General features: G+C 43.5%; 1 protein-coding gene across 4 annotated transcripts in view; it reads right to left on the bottom strand.

Annotated features, from left to right (window-relative positions):
- DENND4A (DENN domain containing 4A) overlaps window positions 1–15,262 on the bottom strand; it is a 131,540-nt gene that overhangs the window by 83,562 nt on the left and 32,716 nt on the right. For all 4 annotated transcript variants that reach the window (XM_075896888.1, XM_075896886.1, XM_014576592.3 and 1 more), the window contains exons 3-4: window positions 13,533–13,782; window positions 1,382–1,451 (exon numbers count right to left, since the gene is read on the bottom strand). In XM_075896888.1, the coding sequence (XP_075753003.1) occupies window positions 1,382–1,451; window positions 13,533–13,782 (320 nt within the window). The remainder of the gene's footprint in view (window positions 1–1,381; window positions 1,452–13,532; window positions 13,783–15,262) is intronic.

The following is a 15,262-nucleotide window of genomic DNA, read 5'->3' as shown; positions in this document are numbered from 1 at the left end:
TCCTGCAGTACAGTTTCAGTTTATGCGGGGCTCAACATGCTACCCACAGGTGGGATCCTTTTGAATATGGCCTCCACTGGGAACACGCTGCACAATGGCGAAGTGTCTCCCAGACAGGGTGAGCACTGAAAGATGCAAGCGGACAGGTTGGCTGAAACAGATGGGTATAGGGTGTCGGCATTTCTTGCTCTCAGGGAGGAGGTGCTGGGGCATTGTGGGAAGTGCTTTGTATTCATGTCCATCAGTGTGAAAGAAGCTATGTGCATATATTTGCATGTATATGCAACCATGCTTAAATTGCGGCCCTCAGCATGTGCTGTAAGTATCATTGTGGCCCCAGGGGCTTCCAAAGTTGAGTGGCCCTGTTCTAGAGAAATATGAATCCCAATGATACAAGACAAGTCTCAGGAAGTATAATGAATTGTAAGTTAGAAAAAAATATTTTCCTCCAATCAAATTTAACAGGAAAGCATTTGTGTTTTGTATATGCAAAATTTGATGCAAAGGGAAAAAAGTATTTTGGTACATACTTAAATATCTATTAGCCAGAGGCCTAACCTACTATATGCATATGGGGGCATATTCTTACCCCACTCTGATAAAAAAGCCAAATGCATTTAAAACCTAGCTCTGCATGGTGGTTGCCATCTAACGCTGACTTCAGTGGCAGTCAAGGAGGCTTATCATCATGTATTATCAGGCCATCAGTAAATTACATTTCCTCCTCAAAACAGGAAAAAAAATTAATGAAGATTCAAAATATGTTATAATGAAACAGAACTCAAGCCAGTTGACCTTAGGGTATATTACATAACTCTTCTATTTCCTTCAACAACTTCTGCCACAGACAGTGTGAATGTGAATATGAAAAGTATTTCAGGGCTGAGTTCATTTATTTTGATATGGTCCAAAAATTTTGGTATATACACTTGGGATTATAGTGGGAGGGAATGTATGATAAAATGAAAAAAAATCAACTGTGTTTTATTAAATAAAATTACAAGTCTATTACAAACATTGGAAGAAATGTTGTCCTCACTGAGGTCAATGGGAGTTTTGCCACTGATTTTCATGAGGCCAGATTTTCAACCAAAAGGTAATTACAGCATCTTTGCCATATTCTGCAACAGAAAAAGATGACTAAGCCTATATTTATTACTGACTTTTAAAAATGAAAGACATAGTGATACAATTCTGTAGTCTAGATTATTTATTAGAAAACTCATTAGTTCAGAGGCTTATTTCATTTTGTCCAGTGCCAAAAACAATACCTGTACTTAAGTAAATAATTTCCAGACAAATCTATGTCAAGATGAAAGTGTGGCTGAGCACCCATATCAGTAACTTAAGAGAACAACAAAGATATAGAATAATTACTCACCAGCTTTATATGATATGGTATTGGTTTTTGCCACAGACTTTTTGTAACATAAGTATACTGCTGAGCCCCACTGTGGAAACAACACAAAAATCAACACACTCTTACTGATTTATCTGACAAGGTATAAAAAAAGAAATTATATACAGAGACAAACAACTGGTTTAGGGAAGGACTTCTGACAACTTCTGTAATCTTTCATAGAGTCATGTCCTAGGAACACAGAATTACCATATTAGATCAGGCTACCCCTCTGATACATATTAGATCAGACTCACGGTCCAGCTAATCCAGCATTCTATTTCTGACAGTGGCCAGCACCAGATAATTTAGAGAAAGGTGTAATAACCATACATGAGTACATGTGAGACAATTTGCCCCTCCTATTAGGTCTCAGCCTCTCTCATCATTAGAAATTGGCTTAAGTTACAAAGTAGGAGGTTCAATATCCCTTCCTAATTTTGTTTAGCATTAACTATGTCTTGTTACCCATATAAATATCTAATTCTTTTTGCTACATTCTTGGCTTCAATACTACTATTTTACTCACACTTACAGTCATGCTGATTTCAACTGGAACTACTCACATGAGTCAGTATAATAGCATGATTTGACCCATAAAGTAATAGATTTTTCTCTGTTAGCTTTTCCACTAATCATGCTGATGCCTAATCTTAACAGGTTCGCTCCACACGTAACCTATAATTTCACGCTCTGTAAAACATTTTTACCACAAATGTCATAAAATATATGACTTTTCAAACACTAGATCTCTTGTTGGTAGCGATTTAAGTCAAATAATTATAACTTTCCACTTAAAAGTAAATAAGTGTTTTCCTGCCCAACTGCTAAATAGGCATGAAAAATAAAGAAAATGTAAAGGCCTCAGAAATGAGAGAGTAAGGTCCACTAATGAATGCATGTACACCACAGAAAGTTCCTCCTTTTGAGGAGAAAAGGGAAGAAGCATGCAAGTTAGTTCACTGGACATTTAAGTGTCAACAACCAAAAGCTGACACTGTGGTTTTGGTACAACTAAGGAGCAATTTCTTAACATCTGTTCTTTAATAATTTTCAGTGTATAAAGCAACATCATACATTGCTTTTAAAACTCTGCTACCATTAAAAGTTATACCAATAATTACTTCAGTACAGAGATCAGAAAACATGTCTGATTTTTCAGGTTGTTTATTTTATGCATACAATAACATTTGATGTGCAGAGTCAATATTTTTTGCCTGTTTGTACTGGTATTTTCCCAAAGAGAAGAGAAGAGAAGCAAAACTGAAAACAAAAACCAACCCCCCCCCCCGAGAAAAAACAGGAAATGTAGTCGTAAAACCACAGAGTGACTACTGTACTTTTTAAACTTGAAACTGACAGGATTTCATGTTGACCGTGTCATTTTATACAAAGTATGCATGTATTCCACCATTACTTCTTGACCCTACATGCTGATTGTTCACAATAAAAAACAAAATCATATTACACTCAAATTTTAGCAGTCATCTTTCCTTTTATATATTCATTGGTCCTTGTTTAAAGACAGTATTACTGTACCACCTATAGTATGGACACTGATCCTCTATTTCCTCAATAAGGAAACTGAAACTCATCTTCTCTAATAGGATGGGAAAGTGCTGTCTTACACAGATCTGTAGCTATCCGCTCTGTCAGAGTCAATTGTTTTTAAGTACTTCTTTACTGTCATACGAACATATAACATGTAGGCAACAGCAGGATCACAATGTGCAACAAGAGACATATTTAAAAAGAAAAAGCCTTTTAAAGCACATGAAACCCCTTATTTAGGTTTACCCAATCTGCATGCCCAAACATACATTTTCACATATGCAATTTTGGAGGCATAAATTTATATTCCATTTTTGAAAACGTGATTGCAGCATTCTGTCTTCATAGTAAAGAGCAAATACAGCATACAATGAAATCCAATGTGTCTGACTCTTACCAGGGGCAGATGACTGTTTTGCAGGGCCCAGGGCAGCATAATCTTGCGGGGCCCCCTTTGCCACAGCGCATGCGCAGTGACACAACGTGCATGCGCGGTGGCGCCACGGCACATGCGCGGGGCTTGAAGCACGGGGCTCGGGGCGGCCCCCCCGCTCGCCCTGTCCTATATCTGCCCCGACTCTTACTCACCTGCTGCAATGGTTTGGCACTTTTGAATACTGTACTATATAAGGGCTTGAGCCTACTCCCATTGAAGTGAATGACAAAATATGCACAGATGAGAGGAGGATGAAGTCCTGAACATCAACCTACATGAAGTCTCAGGGCTTGTCTACATGGCACAGCAAAATGTGCTAAAGGGGTGTGATTTATTAAGTCAACTAGCAAACTGCACTCTAATTGCATTGTGTATCCTACTGGCACACTCTAACAGCTCCTTAGTCCTGTCTGAAATCATAGAATTGGAAGGAACCTTGAGAGATCAAGTGCAGTCCCCTACACTCGAGGCAGAACCAAGCATCATCTAGACCATTCCTGACAGATGCTTGTTCAACCTGCTCTTAAAATCTCCAAATGATAGAGATTCCACAACCATCCTAGATAATTTATTCGTGTTTAGCCACCTTGACAATTAGGAAGTCTTTCTTAATGTGCAACCAAAACCTCACTTGCTTCAATTTAAGCCCATTGCTTCTCATCCTATCCTCACTAGTTAAGGAGGATAATTTGTCTCTCTCCGCATATAAAACTCTTATAGATACTTGAAAGATGTTTTATGTCCCCTATCAGTCTTCTCTTTTCAAGATGAAACAACCCCAGCTTGTTCTGTCTTTCTCATCTTCCCTCATAGCTCATGTTTTCTAGACCTTTAATAATTTGTGTTGCTCTTCTCTGGAACTTTGCCAGTTTGTCCACATCTTTCCTGACCAGAACTAGACACAATACTCCAGTTGAGGCCTAAATCAGCAGAGCAGAGCAGAGCAGAGCAGAGCAGAAGAATTACTTCTCATGTCTTGCTTACAACACTCCTGTTAATGCATCCCAGCATAATGGTTGCAATGATAGTGATTACACAGTTGACTCACAGCTAGCTTGTGATCCATTATGACCCCCAGATTCCTTTCCACAGTATTCCTTCCTAGGTAGTTTGTATGTGCGCAACTGATTGTTCCTTCCTAAATATCTGTTTACCTCAAACCATTTCTCCAGTTTGTCTAGATCATTTTGAATTACAATCTTATCCTCCAAAGCACTTGGAGGATACCTCCCCAACTTGGTATTGTCCACAAACTTTACACAAGTGTACTCTTTATGTCACTGTCTAAGTCATTTATGAACAGAACTAGTCCTAAAACTAATCCTATAGAAATACACTCATTAGGCTCTTTCAGCATAACTGTGAACCACTGATATCTACTCTCTGGGAATAATTATCCAACCAACTATGCACCCACATTATAGTAGCTCCATCTAGATTGTAGTTCCCTAGTTTGATAATGAGGTGGTCATGAGAGTCTGATATACCACGTATACTGCTTCCCCCTTATCCACAAGGCATGTTACCCTTTCAAAGAAAGCTATCAGGTTGGTTTGGCATGATTTGTTCTTGGCAAATCCATGCTAACTTTTACTTATCTTATTATCTTCTAGATGTTTGCAAATTGATTATTTGCTCCCTTGTCTTTCCTGGTATAGAAGTTAAGCTGGCTTGTCTGCAATTCCTGGGTTGTCCTTATTTCCTTTTTATAGATGGGCCCCTTTCTAGCGTTCTGGAATCTTTCCTATATTCCATTACTTTTCAAAGATAATAACTAATGGCTTAGCTATCGCCTTAGTCAGCTCCTTGAGTATTCTAGGATGCATTCCATCAGCCCCTGATGACTTGTAGACATCTAATATGTCTTAGTAATTTCTAACTTGCTCTTTACCTATTTTAGATTCTGAACCTACCCCATTTTCACCGGTATTCACCATGTTAGGGCATCTGATTACCACCAACTTTCTTGGTGAACACGAAAAACAAAACAAAAAAGTCATTAAGCACCTTTGCCATTTTCAGTTATTGTTTTTCTCTCGGCGTTGAGTCATAGGCCTACCCAGTCCTCAGTTTTCCTCTTGCTTCTAATCTTTTTGTAGACTGTTTTCTTGTTACCCTTTGTCTCTAGCTTGTTTGAGCTAATTCTGCCTCTACATACTTGTGCAATTTGTTTAGATCATTCAAATTATCCTGGTTAAGCCAGGATGGTTTCTTGTCATATTTCCTATCTTTCCTACATAGTGGAATAGTTTGCTCTTGCATACTTAATGTCTTTTTGAAAAACTGCCAGCTATCTTCAATTGTTTTCCTCTTAGTCTTGCTTCCCATGGGATATGACCTACCAACTCCCTTAGTTTGCTAAAGTCTGCCTTCTTGAAATTAACGGTCTCTATTTTGTTCTGTTATTCTGAAATAACTTTGCTGTGTAGACATACCTTTATTCCAGAATAATAAACTCTCATTTCATAAGGAACAACTCCTATTTCAAAATAGCTATTTTGAAATAAGATGTGTGGACGGTACAGCTGTGGTTATTTCAAAATAATTGGCCTCCAGGGCTTCTCTGTCTCTACCCCTCAAAAAAGGGAGTTACTCACCTCATGCAGTAATGACTGTTCTTCTAGATGTGTGTTCCTGTGGGTGCTCCACTCTAGGTGAAGGGTTGCCCTGAGCCGCAGATCAGAGCTTTGTACAGCAGTTTCCCGTGTTGAGCCACGCATGCCCAGGAGGAGTCTCGAGCCCTTCCTGCCTCCTGAGGAGCACGGCTCAACCCACTCCCTTTCAGTTCCTCGTCTCCGCCCGAGTAATTTCGACTCCGAGCAGAGGGGAGGTAGGGAGGGTCATGGAGCACCCACGGGGACACGCATCTCGAAGAACACTCGTTACTGCACGAGGTTAGTAACTCCCTTTTCTTTGAGTAGTGTCCCCGTGGGTACTCCACTCTAGGTGACTACAAAGCAGTATTCAATGTAAGGCTGGAGGGAGCCGGAGTCACTGTTTGGCAGTGGTAGAGAGCACTGCTGTGGCAACTGCTGCGTCACTCTTGAGCTGTGGATAAATAGCATAGTGTTTAGCAAAAGTATGGTCTGAAGACCATGTTGCTGCCCAGTAAATGTCTCTGAAGGGGATGTTGCCCAGAAAGGCTGTAGAGGCAGCCGTGGCTCGGGTTGAATGCGCTCGTGGTGGGCGCTGTAACAGTGTATTGCCCATAGAGTGGCACTTAATTATACATGTCAATATCCACTTTGATATTTGTTGCGATGATATTGGTGTCCCTTTGGATAGTTCACTGATGGAAATAAAACATTTTTCAGATCTACAAAATGGTTTTGTTCTTTCTAGGAAGAAGGCCAGAGCCCTCCGGATGTCCAGAGTATGCAGGGTGGCATCTCTCTGAAGAGTGAGGTTTCGGGGAAAAAGGCAATATGATCAGTTTGTTGACGTGGAATTCCGTACAGACCTTAGGCAGGAATGTCGGGTGGGGTCTAAGTATGACTCTATCCTTCGTGAAAACTGTGTAAGGGGGTTCCGACATTAGTGCTGCAAGTTCACTCACCCTTTTGACGGAGGTGATGGCTAAGAGGAAGCAGACTTCCATAAAAAGGAAGGGCAGTGGTATTGTTGCCAATGGTTCAAAAGGAGGTCTGGTGAGGTAGTCCAAAACGAGATATAGGTCCCACAAGAGGGTGGGGCCTTATATGGTGGGTACACATTTTGGAGTCCCTTGAGGAATCTCTTCGTGATAGGATGGTTAAAAATGGAGAAGCCATCCACTGAGGTATGAAATGCTGCTATTGCAGAGAGATGTACTCTTAGAGAGGAAACTGACAGTCCTGATGCTTTAAGGTCCATAACATAGTCTAGGATGGTATTCAGTGGAGAGACACGGGGTTCCACTTTGGCTCGTTGACACCAGTGAGAGAATCTTACTCATTTCTGCTGGTAGGTTTTTTGAGTGGATTGCCTCCTGCTATGGAGGAGGAGGTCTTTTACTTGCTGCGAGCAGTCGTCTTCTCTCTCTGAGAACCAGAAAGAAGCTATGCCTTAAGCTGCAGGGTACGGAATTGTGGATGTAGTATCCTGCTGTTGTCCTGGATAGACCTACTATCTCGATATGGTAGTGGATGGGGAGGTTGGACTGCTAGCTTGTGAAAGTATGGATACCAGGTTTGGCGAGACCATGATGGGGCAATCAGGATGACTAGGGCTATGTCTCTCAGGATTTTGCGTAGGACTCTTGGGATGAGAGGTATGGGGGGGGGGGAGGCATAATGTTGGGGGGCTGCCCATTTGATTAGGAAGGCATCCCCCAGAGAGTGCTTGCCAAGTCCCGCACGTGAGCAGAACTGGGGACATTTGGTATTCTGGGCTGAAGCAAAGAGGTCTATAGATGGCATCCCCACTGGTGAAAAACTGAGTTTGTGACCTCCATATGTAATTCCCATTCGTGGTCTAAGGTGAAGTTTCGACTGAGGGAGTCCGCTCTGGTATTGTTCACCCCTGGCAGGTAGGATGCTATGAGGGTGACCTGGTTGTGGATGCCCGAGTTCCAAAGGCAAATAGCCTTCGCGCACAGGGAGCAGGCTCCACCCTGTCTGTTTATGTAGAACATTGTGCAAATATTGTCCATTAGGATGCGAACTGTAGGATTGGCAATGTTGGAAGCAAAGTGTGTGCAAGCGTTCCTTACTGCTCTTAATTCGAGAAGGTTGATGTGCAGGAGTGTCTCGTTTGGGGACCACCTGCCCTGAAGTTCGCGGCTGTCCTTATGTGCACCCCAGCTGAGGAAGGAAGCATCCATGGTAATTTCGATTGTGGGTTCGGTTTGTTGGAATGGGACCCCCGCCAGAAGATTGTTTGGCACGGTCCACCATCGTAGGGATGCAAGCATGTTTGGTGGGATAGTAACCCTTTTGCTTCGAGGGTGTCATGATGGGATGTAAACGGTCACCACCCAGAGCTCAAAGCATCGCAAGTGTAGGCGCACATAGTGGACTACGTAGGTGGTGGAAGCCATGTAAGTACTGTGGTGGTAGGCATTGTGAGCATCCCGGTTATAATTTCCTGTATAGCTGCGAAACGTTGCTGAGGTAGGTATGCTCGGGCTGTAATGGAGTCCAGTCATGTGCCAATGAACTCTAGATCTTGGACCGGGTGCAGCATTGATTTGTCTTTGTTGATCAGGAGGCCTAGACAGTTGAGGAGGGCCGTGGTCATATGTATCAGAGGTGGTTTCGGCATATGAGGACCCCTTTAGAAGGCAGTCGTCCCGGTAGGGGAATATGATAACATTCTGCCGCCTGAGGTATGCAGCTACGACCGCTAGTACCCTTCAAAAATACCCTTGATGAGAGGCCAAAAGGGGAGAACCTTGTATTGGAAGTGGTCTGGACCAAGCACAAAGTGTAGGTAGCATCTGTTGGAGGAGTGGATGGTTATATGGAAATAGGCATCTTGGAGGTCGAGGGCTGCGAATCAGTCCCCTTGATCTAGCGCAGGAATGATTGCAGAGAGAGCGACCATCTTGAATCGCTGTTTCTTGAGAAATTTGTTCAGTTTGCAGAGATCCAATATAGGTCTCCAACCCCCTGTTCTTTTCTCGGTCAAGAAATAGTTTGAGTAAAACCCTCTCCCATGGAACTCTCGGGGTACCCTTTCTATCACTCCAATGACGAGAAGCCAATCGATCTGTTTTAGAAGGGTTTCGTGAGAGTGGTCCCTGAAAAGGGATGGTATAGCCCACTCAAATTATCTCTAGGACCCAGCGGTCCGATGTTAGGGATTCCCACTGTGGGAGGATGGGGCGCAAGCAGTGGTTGAATAGATGGCCATGTTGACCTGGTGCTAGATCGTGAGGGAGGTCTTGTAGGCCCTCGACCAAATGTTCAAATTTGCTGCTTAGATGGTTGAGTAGCCAGTGGGCGGGCTTGGTTGGGTCACCTTCTGGGACCTTGCTGTCTTGGTCTGGTGTCTTCATAAGGCCTCTTGGTTGATTGTATTGCCCATATCGGTATTGATTATATGAATTATATGGGGTGTATCGCCTGCATTTATAGGGTGGCATGTACATGCCTAACATGCGAAGTGTGGACTTAGAATTTTTGCTGTTGTGGAGCATTTCATCCGTAGTGGCTGCAAATAACTTTTGCTTGTCAAATGGCAAGTCTTCCACTTTGGGCTGGAGCTCACGGGGAACTCCAGACGACTGGAGCCAAGAAGCTCTACGCATCACCACTGCTGTAGCTGTAACTCGGGCTGCGGTGTCAGCTACATCCATTGACGTCTGGAGAGCAGTGTGGGCGATCATATGGCCCTCATGAACTATTGATTTCAAGATGGGTCTTTTGGAGTCGGGGAGGTGTGGCATTAGTTGTCCCAGTTTTGAGTAGTTGTCAAAGTTATGATTTGCTAAGAGGGCAGAGTAATTTGATATTCTGAGTTGTAGAGTGGAAGAGGAGTATATTTTCTTGCCAAAGGAGTCCAACTTTTCGTGGTCCTTGTCTGCATTACCCGTCCTATATTGTGGAAGCTTCGCTCGTTGTTGTGATGAGTCCACGACTAGTGAGTTAGGTTGTGGGTGAGTGAAGAGAAAGTCGTCGTCTTTTGAGGGGACAAAGTACTTTGTCGATTTTCTTATTAGTTGGTTGAATGGATGCAGGTGTCTTCCACAGGTCTTCTGAGGTCTCCATTATTGCCTCGTCTATGGGCAGGGCAATCTTGCCATGTAGTGTGGGATGTAGATTCTTTAGCAATTGGTATTGTTTCTTCTGCACCTCTTGCAGGGAGACATTCTGGCTTGTCACTACTCTCTAATAGTTCTTTGAACTGTTTTAGACTGTTAATTGTTCCAGTATCTGATGGTACTACGGCGTCATCTGGTTGTGCATCAAGGGCATCAGAGTGTGTGACGTTTACTGACTGAGTATCTGAGTCATTGTCTGAGATTCGTTCCGCCTCGTCCTCCGAAAGACTTGCTGGAGGTAGGGGCTGTGGCCGAGGCAAGCTTCTCCGGGATGCGGTGGACCGAGGTGGGGAGCGGTGTCCATATGGCTCCCAGTGATCCACCGCAATGGGGACCGTGGGAAAAGGTGGAGGTGGGTAAGGCCAGTATAGGTTCCATGGGCTATGTTGTGGTGGAGCCCTATAATGGTGGGAGCGAGACTTCCCAGGTGATAGATGTCATGAGGAATAGACCATGTGGCGGTCATCATTAGGAAGGGGAGCATCCTGAAGAGATAACGGTGATATCTACCTGGGAGAGGATTGCATTGATGGAGACCTCCCAGGAGAGTAAGAAGTAGAGGGCAAGCACGGATACTGATGCCTGCTGTGTGGATCAGTCTCTTGGTGGGGCTGATCCTTAGCAGCCTCGTCTGGCTGTGGCAGGACCAGCGGAGCATCAGCTGGTGCCAGCGGCTTCAGAGGCTGCCCATCCTTTTGCTGCGGTGCTGTGACTTTAATCGGCGCTGCAGCTTTAAGCTGCTTTGAAGCGGCACCGCGGTTTGAAGCGGCGCCGGCTTTTCCTGCCGTGCCGGCTGCTTAGAGAGCTCCCGGGGCCGCTCAGCTGTTGCTGAGATGATGGGACTGAAAAACTTCTAGGAAAAGAGAGTCCACGCCCCATTCCAGGAGTTCACACTTCTAGGACAATAGCAAGAGAGCCAAACCTGCATGAGCACGGCCCCGACAGTCCATTTCTCCATGACAAACTGGTTCCCAACGGAGCAGATGTCTGGCGTGGTAAGCTTCCACATAGCGATGGTAACATGCTTCTCAAGGGGGGTGGCAGGTCACATGTGGCTGTTCCATCGCCAGAGGGCAGGGGCAAGCCACTTGCACAGCTCCAAGATGGTGTCCTTCAGCATGCGGAAGTTCTGGAGCCACTTCTGGTTGTCCCACTGCTCCATGATGATCTGGTCCCGCCAGTTGGAACTGGTGTTCTAGTGCCAGAAGCAGCAGTACATGGTGTGCAGGGAGGCATGGGAGGGGCTGTGATGCATGAGAAGCACGTGGAGTAGGGTGAGGAGGTGCCCCAGAGTGAGCTGCTGGTCATGGGCCTGCCGTAACACATGGGCAGCCTGCATTAACTATGCCAGGAGGTGCAGCATGAGGTCTGTGAGTGCTTTGCAGCAGGTCCGCTCCATGGCAGAAGTGCTGTGGCATCCGCAAGGGCAACCAGAGCATGCAGAGAGAAGAGTTTGCTGTCCCTCAAGGAGGCAGACAAAGGTGTAAAGTCTGAGACACAGCTGTAGATGGTAGCCCCTTTAAGCACAAGCCTCCCTCACACAGCAGCTCCAGGAAGTGACCGCTGCCCTGGAGCTCTGCCTGGAGTGCTTCCAAGGGGCTTTAAATGTGATTCCAGCTCCAATCAGTGTGGACTTGCTATTTTGATGGACATTTGTAGTGTGGACGCACTATTTTGAAATAGTTATTTCAGGAGTTATTAATCCAAAATAGCTTATTTTGAAATAAGCGCGTAGTGTAGACATACCCTTAGAGAGCAACATACTACAGCACTCTAGAAAATCGGACCTCTAATGCTTTATAGACAAGCCATTAAAAAGTTCTCAGTGTGGAAAAAAGAAGGAAAATTGCCTGACCACAAGCCACAACATGAAACAGTAGAACAAGCAGCATAATGACAGATTCAGAAGGTTAAAAGTCTGCTGACAGTTATTAATTTAAACCTCAAACAGTTAAGTTACCAAATTTCGTAACATCTGTGTTACTCAGTTTCTGGATTAAAAGAGAGTCATTCTTTGAAGCAGCTGCCTCAAAAAGGATCAAACACAGCTCAGAGTGAACATGCCTCTGCAACATTAAGCAATAAAATGAGCTCATATTTTATTAAAGAGACACGGTCAAAGTTGGCAGGCCCAGAATGACCTATTTTTCTTATTTGCAAAGTCCATGAAATTGTTTTTCTCTTTCCTTCTATCCAGAACACAGACCACATACAAGATCCTCCCATTCAACATTATTAATATATGAGTAGCTATCTTTATACCATGCATATCACTGTGATATCTGAGCACTTTTCTGGACAATAAACTAACAGGAAATAATAAAAACATAATAGTAACATATACCAAACAATATTCAGTCTGTAAGTTGGGGGGAAAAACACACGCAGTTGTTCAGCTGCATAACATAAACTAATGGATGTAAAGGCAGGATGCTTTCATCCCTTTACAATTGTTCTGCATCCATCACTTGCATTATCCACACTCAGAATTTTTTTTTTTTTTTTTTTTTTTTTTAAATACTGTCACTGTCATTTTCCATATGTCAAATTTTTATCCATCTCAGGAACAGAAGATTTACTGAACTAAATCAAAATTTTGCCTTTTTATTTTTCATGTTTAAAGTACAGCTTGGCAAAATTAAAACAGCCTTAATTGTGGTGTGCTCGCCAATATTATGCTAGACTTAGACATTGGTTAGTACCTATAGAGAACTGTTCATGTCTCACCTTCACATAGAAAGGTGGCTGGCATCCATGACCAGAACCATGAATATATAATACATGATCTATTTTAATTCAGGTAGGGACATTTCTTTTTTCATACATTTGTAAATGGGTAGAAATAAAGACTCAGTTCAGTTCTTGAAATGATCAATGAATCCTCCCTTATTTAGGCAATCTGACCTATCCAATGAGTATCAAAACTATTAATAAAAAGTTTCCAACATGGTTATTGCTAGCAATAGTCTAACACAGAACAACTTGGAATAAGATTTTTCTTCTCAGGACAGTGCTAGCTTCTTTAACAGTTTTATTATCTCCACTATCTACCTATCCCTTAGGTAGTCTATCACATAATTTGGGAACATGGTTAAAACACAGAACTAGAAATCCCCATCTACAATGAGCATAACTATGTTAGAAATCTTACTACAAACCAACATGACTGTACTCTAATCTGACTTAAAGCAAACTGAAGTCAACATATGTAATCCAGCATTTTTAGACACTCTCACATAGGAACAAAGGAAATGTTACCCACTTTCAAGAACACCTTTCAATTACTTGCTAGAGGTAAATCGATTCAATTAATTCACCAGTGTCTCAAGGATTCTTGGTATAAATTCTCTACAAACATTAAAGCATTGAATGTTAACTGAACAAATCCAGACATGTAATCTTACCATACTGTTATTAAGATTCTTGTCAACCTTGCAGAATGTATGTGGAGGGCTCTCTCCCTTACTTGGTATTATTATACATATATCTGTGACAGCCAAGGTGTTTTGGGTCATGTTTTCGGAGGCTCTTCGGTAAGTGATGTACACTCTTTGTGATGAGGCACTGCCACTAATGTTTGCAGGACGACCATGTGGAGTGGCTTGAATGATTTCACAGCCCTGTTTTAATCTCTCTTTCCCATCATATAAAACCCTAGATTAAAAACAAATCAAAGGGAAAAAGAAATTGTTTAAACACAGTGAAGACAGATCCAGAGCTGTAACTGAAGACTAAACATTTAAAGACAAACCCTATCGTACCTCTGATGAGAATATATTTTCCCCATAAGGGGGGGAAAAAAAGCTACTTCGGTTCACATTATATAAAACCACGTTCAAACAGGAAACTTCCATTCTGATGCTAGATTACCAATTTTCTTCGTATATGACTAGGGGGCTGTGCCCCCTGCTCACTATGCTCGCCAGACCCCCCTAACCCCCCCTCTCTCTAGGGATAGGTGTCTGGCCAGGCAGAGAGGGCAAGAGTGGGCAGGGAGCAGGTGTCTGTCTATAGGGAGGGGCAGGAACGGGCTGGGGGGTGCTGAGTCTTGGTCGAAGGGGTGAAAGGACTGGGGAGAGATTGGGCTCAGATGCCAGAGGGGATGTGGGGCAGTCGGGGGGTGGTCAGATGGCCGAGGGGACCCAGCTCCAGCAGCTCCTACCCAGTGGCACTGCCCCCTGGGGAGTGAAGCGGGAGCTGGAGCAACTGTCCACAGGAAAAAACTTTATATAGGGAGATTATTCTTTGATGTGTATTCATATGTATTGTTGTCAATTACTGAAACTCCAAAGTGTAGCTGTTGTATACACTATTGTATCTGTACTTGTAATTCAACAGATCACCATCATGACATATGGGAGGGAACCATCGCCTAGTGGCTTGCACACGTGTCAGGACTTCCTTGGTTCTATTTTCAACTCTATTACTACTTGTTGTACTATTCTGGTAATGTCACTTAGTTCGAGCCTCATTTGTGTATAAAATGAGATGATGATGAGGACCTATCTATCTAAAGAATGTGTTGTGAAGCTGAATTTTGTAAAACGCTATGAGTCTTCCCCCCTCCCCCCCCCCACCGAAACGTAGAGGATTATTGCTGTCATTAACTAAGGGCTTACAAGCCCCAGACTTTTATTGAGCTGTAGCAGGGTCACATGGTGAATCAGCTTACAGCAAGCAAGTGCACTGTAGATTCAGACCTCAGCTTGCTGCACACTAACTTGCCACACAGGCAAGATATAGGATCCAACATTTACCAAGTATGATGTTTGTCTACAATACTGGCCAGATTTAAACCCAACTAAAGTCAATGAGACCCCATCCTTTGAGGTCTTTAGATTAGGTCCTAAATTGCAGCAAGGGAGGTTTAGATTGGACATAGGAAAAACTTCCCCAGGCTACTCCCAGAAATGTCCGCCATGTCCCTGCATCCCCTGGGGATAGAGAGAGATCTCCATGTGCTGCCCCTATAGCTCCCATTGGTCAGGAACCATGACCAACGTGAGCTGTGGAGTAGGTGCATGCATATGGTGGCAGCACATGGAATTACCGCCACACCCCATCCTCTAAGAGCTGTTGGCTGCTTCCAGGAGCTATGCAAAACCATAGCAGGCAGAGAGCCTGCCTTCACGCC

Source organism: Pelodiscus sinensis, chromosome 14, assembly GCF_049634645.1.
Source record: "Pelodiscus sinensis isolate JC-2024 chromosome 14, ASM4963464v1, whole genome shotgun sequence".
NCBI classification, from domain to species: Eukaryota; Metazoa; Chordata; order Testudines; family Trionychidae; genus Pelodiscus; species Pelodiscus sinensis.
Note: the sequence above shows the minus strand (reverse complement) of the source record. Positions and strands in the feature narration are given on the sequence as shown.